The sequence below is a fragment of the Phodopus roborovskii genome, unplaced genomic scaffold (assembly GCF_943737965.1).
Source record: "Phodopus roborovskii unplaced genomic scaffold, PHOROB, whole genome shotgun sequence".
Taxonomy (NCBI): Eukaryota; Metazoa; Chordata; class Mammalia; order Rodentia; family Cricetidae; genus Phodopus; species Phodopus roborovskii.
In genome coordinates, this window is record NW_026126407.1 from 12616062 (window position 1) to 12636942 (window position 20881).

General features: G+C 45.9%; 1 protein-coding gene across 5 annotated transcripts in view; it reads right to left on the reverse strand.

The window, feature by feature from the left end:
• Myh10 (myosin heavy chain 10) overlaps positions 1-20881 on the reverse strand; it is a 122142-nt gene that overhangs the window by 26053 nt on the left and 75208 nt on the right. For 3 of the 5 annotated variants that reach the window (XM_051180318.1, XM_051180319.1, XM_051180321.1), the window contains 11 exons: positions 18647-18820; positions 16512-16685; positions 15823-15937; positions 12307-12369; positions 4294-4487; positions 4081-4202; positions 2725-2794; positions 2385-2545; positions 1982-2090; positions 1762-1893; positions 319-525 (listed from right to left, as the gene is read on the reverse strand). In XM_051180318.1, coding sequence (XP_051036275.1) covers positions 319-525; positions 1762-1893; positions 1982-2090; positions 2385-2545; positions 2725-2794; positions 4081-4202; positions 4294-4487; positions 12307-12369; positions 15823-15937; positions 16512-16685; positions 18647-18820 — 1521 coding nt within the window. The remainder of the gene's footprint in view (positions 1-318; positions 526-1761; positions 1894-1981; positions 2091-2384; positions 2546-2724; positions 2795-4080; positions 4203-4293; positions 4488-12306; positions 12370-15822; positions 15938-16511; positions 16686-18646; positions 18821-20881) is intronic. The other 2 variants (XM_051180322.1, XM_051180320.1) reach the window with 1 other exon arrangement.

Sequence of the window (20881 nt, forward strand, 5' to 3'; positions counted from 1 at the left end):
TGACTAGAGCTTATGGTTCAAGGCAGGGCAGGGTTAACTGTTCACCATGCATGTTGCATGTTTGTTATGAACCAAGCCAGTTAGGAGATGCTCACATAATCACTGGAGTGAGTATAAGAACTAGACCGACAACATAAAGAAGCACCTTGGCTCTAAGCAATGCTCTAGACGGTGGGTGGCTTCTGACTTTACTCTCTACAGTGTAAGATGCTACACTAGAACACAGAATTCCTGCTTAGTAAACACGTATTCTCAGTAGCCACAGGAATCCACATGTTCAAACCCAAAGTATACAGTGCTAAGAACTGAGACAGGCACCTGGATGTGTGCTTGCATCTTTTTTTTCTCATTTTGGAGGATCTGGTTCCTCTCTTCTTCCTCTTCTACCCTGGACTCCAGGTCATGGAGAATCTCCTCCAGCTCCTGCTTTTTGGCGGCCAGTCTTGCTCTCATCTCTTCTGCTTCAGCAAAGAGCTCAGTCTCAGCTTGAAGTTGTTCTGCAAGAATGTTCTTCTCTTCCAGCAACTGAAAGCACAACACAGGGTTCAGAGCTAGGGCTCACCCAGGGTGCTCACACACACAGGGTGCTCACACACACAGGGTCCAGAGCCACAGCCCACACAGGGTGCTCACACACACAGGGTCCAGAGCCATGGCTCACCCAGGGTGCTCACACCAGAGATCCACCACCATTTCAGCAGTTGGTGCCCACTGCCTCAGACATAGCAAGTTAAGAATATGAGACACAGAGGCAAGATCTGTGAATTCCCAGACAGCCTGGTCTACACAGAAAAGTTCTAGGCCAGCCAAGGCTACATAGAGACCCTGCCTCAAAACAAGCAAACAAACAACATCTGGCAGAACTTTGAATTGTGCCTGTGTGTGTGTGTATGTATAAAATAAACTATGTGAAAATACTTTTGGTTGTTTTGGTTGCCCTAAGTTATCTTGAATAATAAAGACCAACTTCTTACCATTTTAAGAAGTAGAGTTTGTCCATTAAGTTAGGAAGGGACAGATAAACAGGAGATGGGATTATTAAAGTGTTATAAAGGTTCTAGTTGTGGTGGCTCATGACTCTAGTCCCAGCACTTAGGAAGCTGAAGCAAGAGGTTGCCATGAGGGGGCCAGCCTGGGCTATGAAGTGAGGCTACTGAAAACAAACAAAAACAACAAAGTTCTTGGGAACTACCGATGGCTGCCGTTTATCGAGTACATATTCGACTTTCCACACTGATAACTGTTGCAGTCACTCAGAGACACTACTTGGCACCGGGGGGTGGGGAGGAGGTGGGGGGGGGGTTGGGGGGTGGGGGGGGAGAGCATTCGGTGCCTGGGGGGAGCACTTGGCGCCTGGGGGAGCACTCAGTGCCTGGGGGAGCACCGCCTCGAGGTCCCTGTTGCTAGAGAAGTGAGTGTGGAGCCCTGGCTCAGCCACGCCGCCCTTCACTCTCTCTCCCTCACCAGCAGACATGAGGAGGCAGCAGCGGCAGCCCCACCCCACACAGGGTTGGACACGGGCTTCACGGCCAGCAAAATCCACAGTGTGTTCAAAGAACGAGAAAGGAAAGGTGCGGTGGATTTCAGCTTACATAAATCTGAACCATAAGACTCAGTGCGGCTGTTAACTCTGCAGTGAAAAAGCGTGCTCTTAAATCCCCTAATACCATGTTGCGTGGGTGTGGCTGTTTCTAATTAACGTGTGAGCTGCTGTCCGCAGGAAGGCAGGATAGCGTGCCCTGCAGAGGAAGGTGCACACACCTGCTGGTGTTTCCTCTCCATCTCCTCAAGCTCCCCCTCCACCTTCGTCTGCTTCTCCTTCACCTTCAGCAGCTCCTCATCTTTGGCCTGGAGTTCTTCCTCCTGGCGTGTCACTTGGAGGAGAGGCTTCACCTGTGACAAGTTGGACAGTTCATCACCACAGCCCTGCCACACTTGCGATGATCTAAGTCTGCGTGAGGGAGACCTCAGCCCAGCCTACCTTGGTGAAGACTCGCCACCACTGCCAGTGCCGCAGCTTCAGGTACGCCGCACAGTTCCGCTGCAAGACCTTTAAGGCACTTAGTTGTTGCTGCTTCTTGGCAAAGGCCCTGAAGAACAGCAAGGAAAGCACACCTTCACAGGTGCTCATGGGAAGGCCATCTTAAGGCAGATGTCCTTCAGGGATGGCTTCCCCAGGACCTCTTTGTTACTTTGCTTGGCCCTGTGTGTTTTCCTGGTGACTGCACAGGACTTGCATCTCTTCACCCAGATGCCGCTCCCATGGGATGCACCGTCCATAAGGGTGGAGCCTGTCAGTCTCACGCCCTCTTGTGTCATGGTACAAACACAGTGCCCAGCCCAAGGGTATGCTTCAGAGGCACAGGATTCACGGGCCCACTTACTTTCTGGCCAAGTAGCCTCTGCAGACAGCTTGGAAAAAGATAATGATATCGGTGATTTTTAAATCTCTTTCTTCTTCTAAGTGCGCCAAAACTCCAGCTCGGAAAAAGATCTTGCTCTGTCCAATTCTATACAGGTTTGGGTCCAGTTCTAAAGCCCGGATCTAAGAGAGAAGTATCCTGCTTATTCTTGCTACAGGAAAGCCATAATAATAATAAAGAATCCAGGCATAGTGGCATATGCCTTTAATCCCACCACTTGGGAGGTAGAGGCAGGGCAGACAGGGCTATAAATAGAGAGCCTGTCTCAAAGACCCAAAAAGAACAACAAAAGCAATCTTACCATCCGCTCACAGGCCTGTTTGCCATCCATGAATCCTTTAGGAATAGCATTGGGAGTTAGGATCTCATATCTGGGGAAAGAAAAGGAGAAACAATGACAGGCAGCCCACAGATTTAGAGCAGAGCAAGAGATGGGCGAGTGATAACCCCGGCCTTTGCAGGTCCAGTTCCTACTTAGAAGTGGAGTAAAAACAAGGTTCATTCTCAATCAAAGGGCAGGCTTAGGGGTCTGGCAGGGAAGGATCAAAGCTGGTACTGAAAACCTTGCGTTTTTCTTCAATTCCCACAAAATGTTCACATCTTTAAGATGAGAGGACCTGGCTTTGCACTTTCAGCAGCCAGTCAGTGTGTAAGCATTTATCAGGTAATAGAAAAGGCTTAAAGAGCAATGACCACCAGCTTCTATGTGGAACCTCAGAAGACAACAGGGTGACTTTCAGCAGTGACATATGGTCACTGAGGTTTGTGCTTAAAATGCGGTACCCCACTGTGAACAGTCACACCCCAGCAAGAAAAACCCTGCAGCAGGCAGGCAGCCATTATAACTCGGTGCCCAAATGCCACCTGTGTCTTCTTTTCCTAGCAATAAAAAGTGACTCCTCCTCGACAGCGAGTGCCTAACTAGGACTGCCAGTAGCTTCTTGAGTTGATTCTTCTGGAATGGGGGCGGGGCGAGATAGATGCCGACCTTTCTTTGACCTGGAAGCCCGTAATTATTTTGTGGATCAACAATGGGCATATTTCAAAATCTTATTTCCAGAAGAAAAGGGAAAAAAAGTAACTGAGTTAACAACTTTAGGAAATTGCTTCCCAAAGCATTTCCCACCAAGTCTGCATCAACTGCTACTGCACAGCAGTCTCTTCCCTTTGGCTTTTATCTTAATCGTTTTCTAACCTATTCACTTTTCTATTATTCTTAAAGGTCTGCCATTATATACACACATGTACACTGGAAAAATGTATATGCACAGATTCACTTACTGAAGAAAGATGGAACCATCCCAAAATACTTTCAGAATCATTACTGGAGTGCTTTAAACTTTTTATTTTACTTGTATTTTAACACATACCACTCAACTATCCTTAAAATACCTGCTATATTAAAATACATATTGAAATTTCAAGTAGACGTATCTGAAGAACGTTATATTTCTAGCTATTTGGTTCATCTCCTAGCTAATTTCCAGGCTCTGAAGATGGAGTATGTCTCAGCACTCAGAAGTGTGGCCTCTCTGTACATTAGGACAAGAACTTCGTTTTGCACGGAACACAGGGGAACCTAACCCTCATACCAGCATTTTCATTTTTTACTATGGTAAGCTTGGACACAGACAAAATAGGTAAAGGTCAGTGATACCTCTGTCTGAATTCCTGGAAGACTATCCGGTTGGGGAAACCCTGGCGGCAGATCCTGATCCCTTCCAGGACACCATTACAGCGAAGCTGATCTAGCACAAGATGTGGGTCCAGTTTTCCAGCCTAAGAAAGCAAACAACAGTTTTCTAGTTGAATCTCAGTAACCTGGCCCCGTCAACTCAGAACACAAGCATGCGATCTGCCTCACACATACCCGCTTCTCGTGATTTGGAATGATGCAGCGAACAAAGTTGGGGTTGGTGTTTCGGAGAGTTGCCATCAGTTTGGTGAGAGACTCTTTGTAGAGCTGCCCAACAGTACGGAACATGCCCTTCTTGGTCTTATATGCAGAGCCAAAAGCTGTCTCAGTCATACCAGTGACTTGATCCAGACCTACAATGCGGTCCACTGGGGAGGGAGGAGAAGAGAGCTGTGACCCGAGTGAGGGCTGGGAGGAAGGAAAGACTGTGATAGTTCAGCAGCACAAGCTTTGTGAACAGATGGTGAGAGGTGCCGTCTAGGAAAGGCAGTCAGCACATTCAGATACCGCACAAGCCGAGGCGCTAACAGCCACACACTGACATGGCGGGATTTTGCAGTGCCTCTGTAGGCCCCACCTACCACACTGGGGGCAGGTGCCTTCCACTGCACTAGGCTCAGGAACCCTGTGTCTGCTAAGGTCCTGCCTGTGAGATCTGCCATTACTCGGCAAATGGAAGGATCTCTGGCTGGCATTATTGATACACAGACTGATGCTGGGAGAAGTCTCAAGAAGAAATGGCTCGTCAAATATTCATAAAGATAACTGACTGTATAGATCCACTTAGTGTAGGGGCCTGAGTTATCCTGAGCCGGTGCATCTTCAGTAAGGAATAAATGCAGGAAGATTCCCTCACTTTGATTTTGAGCAATGTGTGAACCTCAGCTGCCTCCTCAAAGTCCAAGTAACACAAAAACCACAAACCAGGAAGGACTTCTGAAAGCCACTGACTGAACCTCCTCAGACTTTCCCACGTCGTTAAAGCAGATGGTGTTTTTACTATCTACACAACAGATCCTTCTAATGAGATTGCAAAAGATACCAGCCATTAGCATACCTGCTGCATAAGATGCTATATACTTCCTTGACACATTTCATGAGAAATTAAGACATGAATTGACCTGTCATTAATAATATTCTCAAGTCTGACAGCCACCTCATTTCTTTGTGGGGACCCGCCCCTGGGTAGGGGTTCTATGTGCAAGATCTCAGTTGATCCTTGACTTCCATTCCAGTGAGATTTCTACAGAAGAGGGGTAAAGTACCCTTGAGGCAGGCCTGGAATGGAAACTGGAGGATGGATAAGAAGAACTGTGTGGCTCCAGGCTTCGAGGCCAGGGTCAGGTGACCCTGCACTTGTGCCCTGGAGCTCACTGCCATCTCTCACTGAGGACTCACTCATCTGTCTTCAGCCTGGATCCCTTTCACTGCCTGTCCTGTACAAGCCTCCGTTAGTTTTGCAGTCCACTTCCTTCTCTATCACCAGTCCAGCTTATTTCCAGAGTTCACTTACTTGCCACTTGTCACCTTCCTCCACTATCTTCCCAGTATTTGCTCAACCAGGAAGTGAGCTTCTAGCCTACTCTCCCCATCCTACCCAGTATTGCCCGGGGAAGTGACCCACCTGTTGCTAAGGCAATGGATGTTTATCTGCTGACCATCACAGCAGACTCCTAAACTCTTTACTTCTGGCTTTAATGACCCTGCCTACTTTCACTCCCAGCTTCTCCAGCCCCATCCCCCCAACCCCTGCTCTTTCAATCTTGTTATCCAAGATGACTTCCATTTACTTATCCTTCTCCTGCCCATCTTGGCACAATAGGGACCTAGACTCATATGAAATTCTCTAGGATGTGGTAAGGAACGAGCATATACGTTAGCCCCCTGCTTGTCTCCAGCCTTGCTCTCAGCCAAGTGATTTCATTATGACTTTAAACTACATATGCCTGGCTACCTAGCACCTAGTCACCAGACTTACTAACATCCTTAATTCATGTGTTAGTGAAAGAACAAAACGTATTTAAGGTACAAAGTGGAGAACGCAGTGAAAGACAACAGCAAGATGCTGGGAAATGCAGTTAAGGGCTCTCTCTCTGGGTATCCCATTTACTACGCGAAGCCTAAGGATGAGACAGTGGGCAAACAAGGGCAGGGCGGGAAGGGAGAGCCAAGGAGACACTGAGCAGGGGCATCATGAAGGCCTAGGCCCTTAGAGGATGACAGAGGAGATGGCCGAGGAGAGTCAAGGCATATTCTGATGGCAGGATACATTGTGCGCATGGTTAATTCAGTATGAAAAGGAGACGTGTCAGGGACAGCTCCTACAATTCTGGCTTGAGTAAATGAGTGGCTGCTGGGAGGAGACGAGGGAACAACAAAGGCAAACTGGGGATAGTCAACATAGCTGTTCAAGTGTTCCAGGGGAAAACAGACAAGATGAGGGCCTGGGACCACTCTGTAAGCTGGACAAGGGAGGAAGAGGACAATGGCCAGGAGGAAGGGGACACAAAGGAATAATATCGATCCATCCTCCACCACCAACTGTCCCAGTGTGAACACTGCTCACTCCAGGTAAAAGCCGGGAGTCTCCGAGTCCTCTTGCACAGCTGCTCAACCAACCTTTTGTTCCTGCCTGGCCACTGCCATTCCTGCTGACCGGGATTCTGCAACGCTATACGGTTCTTTCCCTGGCCTTCCGTCCCGCTTACCTTCTGCTCCTGGCTGTCACACCCTTCCTTCCATTTACCTTCTATCCCAGTGTAATGATGAAACTGGAATTTTTCCCAGTCTGTCACATAGGGTACAAATAGAAGTGTAACTTGAGTCAGAGTCAGAGACACCTGCCACCCATGAGCTGTGTGATTTGGTGGTAGGTTCCAATCCCAACAAATCAGAGTTCCCTGCTCTGAGACAGAACCAAAGAGATGTGCGGTGTGGTGAGGTGGGGTCTGAACCGTGCTGCAAGTGCTCACTGCTGGCGTTCTCCACACGCCCGCCTTCCAGCCAGCCAGACTGCGGCAACCTCCAAGGTACCAGGACTTGTGCATCCTTTCTCTTTGGCCTCCTCTCCTAGTCACATGGTCTACTCCCTAACACTGCTAAGTCTCCATTCCTTAACTTCCTCAGAGAACTCTTTTTTTGGCTCTTGTCCCCACAGTGCTCACAAGGCACAGCAGGCTAGTCCCTCTTCTCCCTCTGAATCTCAGAGAAAGGTTCCTGAGAAAACAGCCCACACCATTCTCTGCATCTTCTCTGCTTGACTCGGCTCTCCAGGGAGGACATTTCACCAGCACCTCTCATCTCAGGGGCTTGGGAGCTGTCCCCATGGCCACTCTGACCTCTGACTGCTAACCAGGATGACTGTGTTACTACCATCCTGACCACCCAGTGCAGGCCAGAGCATGGCACGGGAACCTAGAGCTATTTAATAAATATCTATGAACAGCTGCTGGTAGAAAACAAAGAGTACTGAAGAACAAATTATCACTACCACAAGAGAGATGGTGCCATGTTTACTTTCCAAGGATCCGATTACATCCTCAGCGGTAGGCTAGTGGTGGGAGCAGTAACCCTGTATACCACAGGGTCCGGCGCACAATGCCCACAATCAGGAGCACAGTCACCATCGGTCCGATTGCACATTTAATAGCTTTGGATTACTCTCTAAAATTATTCAGGCTTACCAAAAATTAATGCTTTAGACTTTCAGGCTGTTTTGATTTTTTAAATTTACCACTGAAAACTCAGGGTTGGATTCCACTGAGAAACTGTCTCATGGTTAACAGAGAAACACATTAGGAGAGTCATGAAATGACCTGAAGCACATCACTAAATGATGGTTTTATTAAAAAAACTGCCACTCAGATAAACTTCCATTTTAGAAGGGTCTTTTCTTATGCAAATGATGAGAGCAGAAGCAGAGAAAGGCAGAAATTTTAAGATCCAGAAACAAGATCCCGCAGGGCCACTGCTCTGCCAAGCCTAGCTAGGGGCTGGTGGGGTGCACTTAGAGCCATTATGGAGTTCCCTAGAAGGTGAAAACAAAGTGTTTTGCCCTATACTTTAATTATCCTATAAAACTTAAAAGTCAGAAGTTAGATGGGTTTTATATTCATAATTATAAAATGGAACTTGTCATTTATCTACCATAAAACTGCCATCACCAGTTTTTCTAAAGGATTCTTAACTGGCTCTTCCTAGGGGATGAGGAGGAACAAGATCTTTTCAATGTCTTTTTCAAAATCTGCCAAAAATGTTAGTGCTTACTAAGCTTTCTGAACTATTTGAAATTTATTATACCTAATGTAAGTCAGAACAGTGGGGGAACCTATTGTCTGTGCATTTTAATGGGCAGGTGGGGACGGTTAAGCAATGGACTATATTCTCCTGGCAAGGACTTCCAGCAGGGGTGAGGCAAGCCTCAGGTCCCCTGCAGTGTTTTCAGCAACTGAATACTTAACTGCTGTGCGTTCCCAGAGACAGCATCAAATAACACCGTTATGATATCTACACAGCAATTAGATTTACAACCAGTACATAATTGGTGCTTAGAGCCAATCTATTAGAATAATTTTAGCAGAGGTAGAAATTTTTAGGAAAATTCCAGGAAGAGCGGTAGATAAGATCACGTGACTCAAGGACACTGCAGTAGTGGTGAGCTAAACTGGCATGCCTCTCCCTCCTTCCCCACACCCTTTGGAGGCCCCTTCTCACACAGGGCCACGGACTATTCATCTGCCCCTTCCTGTCAGCTTGATGCTAGGATTTATGCTGCCACTGGTGGTCCAGCTTGACTGCCTATCTATCCGCTAAACCTGGGGACACTGAGTTAACGAGACAACAGTTATTGCTTTTCCTAATTAAAGCAGCTGCAGATGCAGCCACAGCAATACACACATCTCTGAACATCAAGAACTGGGGCATGCTGGGGGATGGTGGTGCACGCCTTCATTCTCAGCATGTGGGAGGCAAGAAGCAAGTGGATCTCTGAGTTAGAGGCCAGCCTGGTCTACACACAGCCATGTTCCAGGAAAGCCATGGCTACACAGAATAAGCTGTCTTGGGGAAAAACAAAACAAAAACAAACAAACAAACAAACAAAAAAACAAACCAACAATCAAACAAAAAAAGCTAGGGCACTTTCTATACGCCTGGGGACACTAAAAGCCCAGTGTCCTTGTCAGCTGTCAGTCACCCCAGATACAGTGCCTAAATGACATTCTCCCTTGAGCTTTCAACTGCTGATAAAACTCAGGATAAAAGAAAGTATGTGCAACAACAACAAAACCCAGTCACTGCAAATGATGCTAATTTAACAAAGCACACAGACTTGGGACAGACCCAAACCCCTAACCCTAACATGATACTTAGAACAGGTAACTGTGGCCACTAGATGAATCTGCAGGTTCAGTGCTGAACACTGCTTTGTCATTCCTGTTGCTATTTCTAATTGGAGCTTCCACCAATGGCTTCTTAAAAAGCGTTTTAAGAAGTCTCACCGTGTAGCTCAGGCTGGCCTTATGATCCTTCTGCCGTAGCCTGCCCAGTGCTGGGCTACAGTCTATCAGGCTCTTTTTATACTGTACTGGACAGGGACAGGGACAAGACTGCTTTTGGAATCAGAAGATCTTCATGGTCAGGTTTTAAACACAGCCGAAGTAAAGCCTTTCCCCTAATTTGAGGCAAGTCTGCCTCTCAGCCCATGTAAGAGCTGCTACTGTACCTCAAGACGGCTTCTCTGCAAGATGGAAGGCCGGTGGGGATCTGCTTGGTGGCACATCCCACATTTTGTTTATTTATTTATTTTTTCTCTCCCGGTATCTTTTCAGGTCTGTTGGTTGCAATCTAGCACATGTGGAGCTCAAAACCTAAATGGTACAGTAAGTGAAGGACATGTCAGGACAGTTCAGTGCCAGGGCTGATGACTAGAACCCAATGTCAAGTCCAGAAGCTCTGAGTAATCCCTGCATCACTGACTCTGAGGTCCTGCTCTCTGCTTGCACCTTCCTTCCATATCTGCTTTGTCTTCAGAAATCTGGACTTGCACAGTAGATACAGAGAGAACATCCCTTGAGGCTATTCGGGAGCCTGCAGGACTTACATGTTTATGACAGGGACCCCTTCACTCCAGTCCTTCCTTCTTCCACGTGCTTTGATGTTTTTCAACATCTCTTTACCCAGGGGCTCGTTTTTTAATCCTTGAAAGCCTAGAAACTTATTTCCTCAACATTAAGACTACAGTTGGTTTGGTTGGTGTTTGTTTTGTTTTGGGGGCAGGGTCCACATAGTCCTGGTGACAAACACGCTTGGAAGCACAGCATCCAGATTAGTGTGCAGGACTGCCAGGGTTTCTTCACACATCAGCAAGTCCCAGCCATCCACAATCAGTCCTCGAAATTCTGCTATTGTCTTCCAGGAAAGCACCTAGGACACAGCATTTTCATCTCTGAACCCCTCATCTTCCCCTGGAGCCCCTTAGACCCATAAACAAGGCCTGTACATAGCCATGTTGGATGGATGGATGGATGGATGGATTCTGAGGAGTTTGACAGCTTTGCCACTTCAGTTCAGTTGAGGAGTGCAACCAAAAGCCACTTCACAACACAGGAGAGACAGAGCCAGGGACAGCCTTTAGTGCTGTGGTGGGAATGTGGCGAGGAGCTGCTTGTTTACTGAAATGAAGGCACCAAAGAGGGGCTCTGCACTGGATCTTGGCAGCACAACCAAATGCCTGGTCTGGGCACCTGACAGATCAAGTCTCACAGGGGCAGGGCTAGGCTGGTGTATGGGGCTGCAGCTCACTCGGTGACTTCCTCTAGCTTTTCATGGGATGTTTCCGCAGGCCAGCTGCTGGGGAAATGAGAGGGCCCAACAACAGGCTTTGACTCTTTCAAAGACTCTTAGAGAAGACACTTTGCTTCTAAGCTGTCCTCAACAGTTATTGCTAATTTTTCTGTGGTTCTGAGACTGAGTCTAACTCTACAGCCCATGCTGACTTCACACAAGTGATCCTTCTGCCTCAGCCTTTCTCAAAATGCCAACCTTTGACAGAGCACAGGTCGTAAGACCACACAAATCTGAAAAGGCTTAAGTTGCCTTCCTCTAGCCTTTCTCAGCATCCTCCAGGCTCCCCAGGGCCAAAGACAACTGGGCTAAAGGTTTCTGCTTTCAGCACTGTGAGGAGTCCTCACTGTGGGCAGTGCTGTCTGTCATTTCCTAGACTTTGCTCCCATTCCAGGCTCACAGTTGGCTTCCTTCACAGTATGCCAGCTCCAACTGAGGGCAAGCATTAAAACAGCACAGCTCCGTAACGTTTTAAACAGTGACTTCTGAGATGGGTTTAGACTTTAGCATTCTTATGTTCCAAATTCATACACTTTGTAAGATGAAACTGACTTCACCTTCAAGTATTGCTACTTTGCAATTTCATTAAAAAATTGGAAGACTGGGTAAGTTTCACATTGTTCTGGGCTTTGGGGACCCTTTAGTCACTTCTAAGACATACCTGAAAATAGGGCTAAGGATACAGAGTACAGAATCTAAACATTTGGAGCTCAATGTTAAGAGCAAAGTATAAATTCTAAGAACATTTCACTGGGCCTCAGTGTAAAAATGAATACATCAAGCTTAATAGACAGGTCCAGTGCCGCTAGCTCAAAAGAAAAGGCCAACAGCCGATAACATCCCAAGTCCAAACCAAAGGAACAATGATGAGACCCACAACCCTGAGGTAAACACAAACATTTTTTTCACAAAATGCAGTAAAGGGAGAAACTCCCTTTCGAGAATTCCCTAAGAGCAGAGAACCTAAAGGGCCATTCAGGAATAGAAAAGATGCCATTTGGCAGACCAGTTCCTACCAATTTGCTTGGAGAAGTGTGTATCAAAATAGCAACTGGAAAAGGTAGTGACATACCTTTTAATTTGCAACACTAAGTGCTATGCGTAAATAAGAAGCGATGTATAGGCAGTAGCGACTGAATTGTTTATGCACTCAAACAGTTGCCTTGAAGTATAATAAAACAGAGCATGAAATGGGATGTTCATGCAGGCCTATGAGCAAAACGAACAGAAACCCCAAAACCAGCCCCACCTCCCAGGCCACCCTGCCAGCCCCCACCCACACCATTTCTCCTGTGGCCTTAAAACCCTTGTGTTTTGGAGGTCCTGCAGGCTGTATACATTCACCTGGCGGCTCATGAAGACCAGAAACACTGTCATAGAAAGAAGCTCTCTGAATATTCTGAATCTCTAAAGCAGAGAAACAGTGAAAACAGGACAGAAGAGCAGATACACAAACACTTCAGTTAGTGTGAAAGACATTTGACATCACAAGTAAACTCTGAAATGGGGCTACCAAAGTAGCCAGCCCAGGGCAGATCCTATGCAAAAATTACTGTTTCGAGAATCTGTGCATTTGGATAAAGTTCCGTATATAATAAATTTAAGCTGAATTAAGGAAGCATATTCCCACCTTCAGGTGTGAGCATCACGTCACACTGACGATGTTTAAGAGTAAGGAGGCACTGATTAATCTGTCTTGCAATTGGTAAATCTGGGCAAGACTGAAGTTAAGTCAGAGTGCTAAGATAAATGCAAAATCAGTGGCTTCTACTGCCAAGGTTTCCCAGTACAGATTTTGGAAACATAATTCACTTCAAATACAAATTTCTAAAAGATTAGTTAGCTACTAAAGTTCTGCTGTAGCAAATAGCAAATGTTAAAATAATTTTAAAGTTTTGATCATGCCATTACTCATGAAAGTGCCCTAGGAGGCACTGTACACAACAATACAAGCTTTAGCTGTTGCTGTTTATATACATAAATAATGAGGAAGGGCATGAATTCCTATGCAGCTGGTTGAAAGATCCCCAAACAACAGCTTCTAATGAAAGCAGGGCACTATGAATCTCTAGGGCAGGGCTGCCATCAATACACTTATTCCTTTTGGTTTGGCCTTGAGAAAACTGTGCGAAACTCTCACACAAACTGGACTTTAACACACAGTGTCTTCAGCTCAAGGGACTATGCTGCCGGAGGCAAGCATCCATCGTATATTCTCCATTTGTGGTCAACTCATCGTTTCCTGTTCTTGCATTCCAGCGGCATGAAAAGGAAATAATTACATGTTTCACCAGGGCCATTTTTTTCCTAAGGAAAAAGTTGCTCTTAGCCCAAGGGATCTTAACATCTTGAGGGACAATGACTATCTCGAATTTTGGTTCCCTCATCCAACTGCTGAGCCTGCCACTGACCTTGTGTGTGAAACCCACTGGCCTCAAGCCTGGAAAAGCCTGGGATGCCTTTCCACTTGTATTCTACTCTACAATAGCATGTGGCCTCTGAGCTCTCTTGTTTCAGATTTAACCAACTGTCCACCTACGCTGGTGGGCAACAGATAAGACTTCTCACTCTATTCTGATAAGAGTGGCCACTGTACTCAAGCCACACATCTGCAGCAGGACAAGGGCTAAAAACAGCTGAGCATATAGCGCAGCCTGCATGGTCAGACTAAGCACGGACGAGTAGGATTGAAGGGTACGTTAGCACTCATAAAGAGAGCGGGGAAAGATTCTTCACACATGGCCCTGGCTGTGAGTCCCATTGTCTGTGACCCTTTGTGCATTCATCACTCAAGCCTCCTCCTTACCCATCATGTCTTTGACTCTAAAACCTGACCCTTGCCAGTATCTGCAACTAAAGTAGGGGTGGGAGGAGGAAGTCCAGGGAGCTGGGAGCAAAGACAAAGACAAACCCGGTTTCTCCATATTCCTTACTGCCTGACAAGCCTGTTTGGGGCAGGCTAGGGATCTTTCATGCTTTCGGACCATCTCCTAGATGTTCAGTGGAGTACCACTGTGGCTATGTACACAGGTTAAGCGCTCAGCCAGGGTCTCACGTGACAGTTTTGCTAAGAAAAGAGACAGGTCAGAGGGGGTTCATGCAACGAGAGAGTGTGAGCCCAGTACTTAATTTTTCTCACTAGGTCCCTGGGGCCTTTGTAGGCCTTCTCTGCCCTTTCCCTCTGCGTTCCTTCCAGACCCACTCTTTCCTGTCACCTCCTATCCTTCCCTTCCAGGGGGGTGTCACCCCATCTACCCAGGAAACAACCCACCATATTTACATTTAGACTAAACACATCTATGGAGATGCCCTTTGTTCAGTGAAATCTAAGCATTTCTCCATCTGGGTCAGGGTACTAGGGTTGAGCCGGGCCTCAAACATCACCTCAGCCTCACTCCCTGCTTACTGCCTGTCCTGCCCAGCCTTACTGTATAGCCAGAACAGAACAGACTCCCGAGTGCTGGCTTCCCATTCCCACATCAGATCACCCTACTGGCTTTCTTGCCCCAATCCAATCTGACTTGTTCATTGACCTAGGAGGAAGAGGGGCTGAGTTTGACCCAACCCCTGGGGCAGGCAAGTATTTATGACAGGCAACACTATACAGCACTCCTCTGAGAGACTTTCCATACCCACACTGCCAACTCTGACCCGAGCCTGGTCCTTTCTCCTGCATCATGCTCAGTTTTTCAGAGCCCATGATGATAAGACTTAACACCTCACAGTCCAGAACAGCCCTACTCTGAAACTTTGGACCGAGCAAGGACCAAAAGCCTTTGCTGTGTATTCAGACAGCACTCTTGACTAACTAGGCCATTGCAATGGACACTGTGTACTTGTAGGAGAGACAGCCTTCTCCTAAAGCCCCCTCCCCCTTTATAGTCTTAGGCACATTTCTTCCCGGGGCACAGGCATGCATGGGAATGGTTTGCCCCACCCTATAAACTCTCTCATACACTGGAACACATAGTCATTCTTGAGTAGATTGCCTTTCACAAGGTCACTGTTTTTGGAGATTTTCTCTTCATCCTTTTTTTTTTTTTTTTTTAAATCTCTTTCCTTCGCCTAATTGCCAAAATCCCTTTCTCTCTCTTGTGTTTCGTTTTCTCTACCTCTGAGAAGATGGCTGGACTAATACTCCTTGGGATGTTATCAAGAAAATGGAAATGAGTTGGTTACTGAGTCAGTGGTGGTCACCTGAGGTCCAGCAAGGGACATAATCAGGATGAAGGGGGTGGCTGACTGATAAACTCTAGGCGTGTTTCTACAAGGTCTAAAGAAATACAAGCATTTCATATCCTAGTAAAATGCAGCCTGTGGTAAAATTCACCAGAAAACACTTGAAGTTTCTACCCACAGCAGAACTATGAAGAGTAATGAAAACAGAAGCAACTGGCCTGTATGCAGGACACTGAAGCATTCACTCTGTAGCTGCTGTGTGTGCCTGCGTGCATGCATGTGCATATATGCACACGATGGGAGATGCAGCTAGACCTGTTTCAGCACCAGGAAAAGGTTCTTCTTGGGTTGCTTGTGCCTGAGCCTTTAGGTCATAACTTCAACTGTCACTGGGGAGCCTGAGGGATCCTGTAGCTTCTTGTGGCTCTGAATGCATAATGCTTCCATACTCTTCACAGCATCTGACTAAGGGGGCAGGTAGCTTGTTATTTATTTCTTAATCCAAGTATTCATAAGACGGGCAACTTCTGATATAACGGCAGCCCTGCTCTAGGGAAGATTTTAAAGTAATAAAAACATATGGATATATACAAACACACATGTATGTGAGAGAACCATCAATAAACCTTAACTACAGAAGATTCAGGCCAAGCTTAAATACAGACACAAGCTCATTCTCACCATCCTTCCAAAGCTCAGCCACGAATCTGTCTGACGATTGGTGCAGGAGAGTGGCCACATTGTCATTCAGAGGGTCCATGTTCTTCATCAGCCATTCATCTGCCTTATAGTCCACCTGTCCCACAACAAAGCCAAGTGGCATGAAATGGAGAACACAAAATCAAACATGAAAATAATTACATCCTAAGTCTTAATCAGAGACTTTCACTAAACAATCCCCAAACTGGACTGTCTCCATGGTCAGGTATCTGTAATAATATATTAAAACATACATGATGCATGGTCATCATCACCTTATACTATAAAATATACTAGGACTAAAGGTTGCTCAGAAGTTCTCTCTTTCTGTGTGTATGTGTGTGGTGTAAGCATGCACACGTGGATCCCAAGTCCACTTAGCTATCTTTATACATCACTCCCCACTTAACAGCTTGAGTAGCATCTCCTGCTGACCCTACAGCCTGTCATTTCAGCTAAACTGGCTGGGCAGCGAGCCCAGTGACCTATTTCTCCACCATGCCTCACACACTGGGGTTACAGGCGTATTCCACCATGTCTGACTTTGATGCGGGTGCTGAAGCCCCAAACTCAGGCCCCCATGCTAGGCAACAAGCACTTCACCTGCTGAGCCGTCTCCCCAGCTCCCCCGAGCAGCACCCTAACAAGCTGTTCAACTAGAGGGCACTCACCTTCCCCGCATAGTGGATAATGCAGAAGTCGGCTTTGTCTTTCAGTTGCCGTGGCTTTTGAAACTTGGAGTGGGAACCTTGCTCCTGAACCAGTTTTTCAACAAAAGTCTTATCTGTGGCTTTAGGGAACCAGCATTCTTCATCCAGGAGGGCCAGCACGCCAGGAGGATTGGCCTGATAATGAAAGGCAGTGGGGACTGACAGATCTGACACCGGTTCTATGGGGTGACAGCTCACTGCTAAAAGGATTAGCTTTATGAAGATCTATGAAAAAACCAATCACTAGGAAGGAAAGTATGTCCAAGCCATAACAAACTAATAACTCAAACATGGTCATAAGCTACTATGATCCAAGCAGAAATGTACGTTACCAAATAAGCCTTGAAATATGTGCATTGCAAGTAAACTAATTAGAGGTAGACACTCCAGAAAAGCATCAAAGACAGAACCGAGAAAGGAACTGAGTGAGGGGTGGAGGGGGCAGAAGATGAAAATGAGTATTTTATGTTCAGTGGCCGGCTGGATATACTCTAAAACTCAAAACTAACCAGCTACTTCAGACACTTTACATGCTAAGCAACGTAAGTTTTTGTTTAAGTAATGATTAAATAAGCTGTATCATTTCTTGTTGGTAAAACACCTAAAGCTATTATTACCAAGTACATCGCAGTGTGGACATCTGAATGAAAATGTCCCCAGACTCTGTCCCCAGTTGGTGGTGCTGTTTGGGGAAGCCTGGCCTCACTGTAGGAAGTGCTTGAGGTTTCGAAGGCACACACCGTCCCAGGTTTACTCTCAGGCTGTCCCTGCCACAATGGACACTTATCCCCCTGGAACCATATGTCAAACAAACTCTTCCTTCTGTAGGTGGCTTTGTTCTGTCACAGCAGCAAGACAGTGACTGATAAATTATGATAACATAAGTTACCAATCACTTTAAAAGGCCTTGGGAAATCCAGGACAGAAAGTACATCATCAGCAGTAACATGCTGTGTGTGTGCGTGTGTGTGCATGCATGCGTGTGTGCGTGCCTGTGGCTGCTAATGGGTATGAGGATTTTAGTGGGATGAGGTTATGAAAGTGTAGGATTAGTGGTGATGGTCACACAATGTTATGATACAGTACAAAACCACTGACTTGCAGCCTTAACAGATGAGTTGTATATGTGAATTATGTCTTAATAAAGTAGACAGCAGTGGTCCACTCAGTAGTGTTTCTGGGCCATCATTTACTGCCGTAGTGCCAGCATAGCTGGCATGTGACACAGTACTCAACTCACATGTATAGCATTCTTGGACATTTTTTTTTTTTTTGTACAAAACTTTACAATCCATTTTCCAAGTATTTATTGGGTGAAGAGCTAGCTGTGTAAGCAAATGTTATTTGAAAGACAAGTAGAGGTTATATAGTTAAGTCTATTATTTAGACTTAGCAAAGTGATGATATGACAGGCACAGGCACTGGCTGACTGGATGGACTGCAAGGTGCATAGGACATAGAAATCCTGGCTCCTTCTCAAAGATTTTTCAGGGTTCCTGATCCATTAAAGAGGGGTGAAAATCCATAGTATCCAAGATTGCTATCCCTGGAGGAGCCATGGTCACAGTGGCAGGCAGCTAGGGCTACTGAGAAAATAACAAAGAAAATAAATTCCGATGCTAAGATTGTCCTTAAACATCTATCTGCCGAAAGGATGCCCTGCCAACATATTTCAAAAAACAAAACACAAAACTGTCCAAATAAAAAGTGCTTACAAAAGGGCAAGCTTGAATTCAATTATTCAAAAAAATGAATTTATGTGACAATACTGTTCTTAGCTAAGCATCCCTGTATTACCCAGAAAGGATGTGTGCCAAGTGGAAGGTCCACGTGGCCTCTGACCGGTACACACCAGTGTCACTACCAGACTGGTCGCTGCAGTCTGTAGGGACCACAGCACATTATCTAACACATGTACAAACACAAGGACAGGGTGGTCGGAGCTACATGTAAGGAGACATAATGGAGGCGTCAACTGCAAGAACACTTATATACAGTCTGCGTTACCATAATGTCATTTTTCTAGACTGTCTGTCTCAGATTATGCCAGAAAGAAACTTAAAGAACAGGAAGCAGGGCAGGAAGGAAGCACTCACAGGTCTCTCTATGAGGTCGATGCAGGGCTGCAGGTCGAGACCGAAGTCGATGAAGTTCCACTCGATGCCCTCACGCTGGTACTCCTCCTGCTCCAGGATGAACATGGTGTGGTTGAACAGCTGCTGCAGCTTCTCGTTGGTGTAGTTGATGCACAGCTGCTCGAAGGAGTTCAGCTAAAGGTTGAATGATTGTCCAAACATGGGAGAGAAGACAGGAATACTTAGCCAACTAGTTACCCCAAAAGCTCATTCAAAACTATTTGTTCGGCATCAATGATACCCTTAATGTTTACTGTTTACTGATACTGTTTACTGCTATTGATGACACTAGGGGAGGGCTTTCTCTCCATCTGCCTCTTTCTTACTCCTATCTACTCCAGCTGTCACAGCATTTTTGAAAAGATGAGAGGGCTGGTGAGATGGTCCAGTGGGAAAAGGCCAGGCCTGACAAGCTGAGTTCAATCCCTGGGAACCATGTGGTGGAAAGAGAATCAGCTTCTGTGAGTGCATGAATGTAAACACACACACACACACACACACACACACACACACACCAACCACAGTGATGTAAAAGATGAATAAGAATCAGGTTATGAATTGTTGCTGGGAGCACAGCCTGAGCCTAACACATAATGCTCGTAGTAAGGGTGAGGCTCCTCCGATTTTCTATGAAGGTCATCCTCCTATCAGGTGTCTGACCGTAGCCAATACCAACGGTGCGTGACACTGCCCTGCTGCTGTCAAGTGCACCTGAGCAGCTTTCATTCATTAATGCCATTGTCCTGATGCGGCCCCCTCCTATTGTTCTGTTGGGTGGATAGATTAAGATATGTAATTTTCCTAATTTACTCATCCTATTAAGTACAACACATATTCTAATTCCATGCTGTTCACACAAGTACAATGTACCCATAACCTCTTTCGTTATAAAAAGTGGCTTTAAATTAGAGGTTCAATTGGTCTCCATGGAATAGATTTGTGGTCTGGAAAGGCCACACAGTACCCCACAGCCCAGAAAGCTGGTTTGCTGTTTAGAATGAGGTCATACTGGGAGGACACACTGCTTGCCTTCCAACACTGTCTCATTAACTACATTAATAATTAAGTATTAGGTTTGTTCCTGTCTGTATAAATGGATTTTGCTTTGCCTCTGGGCTTATGACATGCTATTATATTCAGTTACATGCAATAGATTTTAAAAATAATGAATATCTATGTTTAAACCGTCAACTACATTTTAATGACTTAAACTGAACCTGGGGCCTCTGCAACAGCAGCAAGCACTGTTAACCGCTGAGCCATCTCTCCAGCCCCACAACTGTAGCTGAAGGTAAACCCTGAGTTTAAGCATCCTAAGCAAGCACTCTACCACTCAGGAAGATACCCAAGTTGGAACCTGTTATTTTGGAGGAGGGGGTGAGACAGGGTCCTGACTATAGACCAGGCTGCCCTTGAACTCAAGAGATCCTCCTGCCTCTGCCTCCTGAGTGCTGGAATTAAAGGTGTGCATCCCCACACTCAGCCTATTTATTATTATGTTTTGTTTGGTTTTCTGAGTCAGGGTTTCTCTGACATGGCTCCCTATACTTCTTAGTGCTGAATCTGAATGCTTGTCACCAGGGACTGGAACTCTCTGATAGGATTAGGAGGATTAGAAGGTGTGGCCTTGTTGGAGGAAGTGTGTCACTGGGGATGGGCTTTGAGGTTTCACAAGCCCAAGATAGGCCCAGTCTCTTTGTCTATGCCCAGCCCTCTCTGCTTGTGGATTAGATGCAGCTCCTAGCTATACCTCGTAGCCACACCTGCTGCCACGCTCCCCACCATGATGATAATGGACTAAGCCTCTAAAATTGTAAGCCAGCCCCCAATTAAATGCTTTCTCTTGTAAGAAAAAAAAAATCTCAGTATAAAAATTATACATACTTGAGCCAATTTGTGAGCTGTGTTTCCTAATCAACCTTTATGTTATTTACAATCTCTATGGAATCTAAAAGCAGTTTCTTCTTTCAAAACCCCCTCACTTTTCACTAATTTACTTGAGTCTATAAACCCCCATCTCCTTATATGTCAAATTATCAAATTAAGTCCTCACCAACCTTTACAAAGGCTAAAAGACATCAGTATTTTTTTTCAATATTTTTATTTTATGTATCTGCATGCATGTCTACAGACAACATGCATGCAGTGACTGATGTAGCCAGAGGAAGGTACCAGAGTTACAGATAGTTGTGAGCA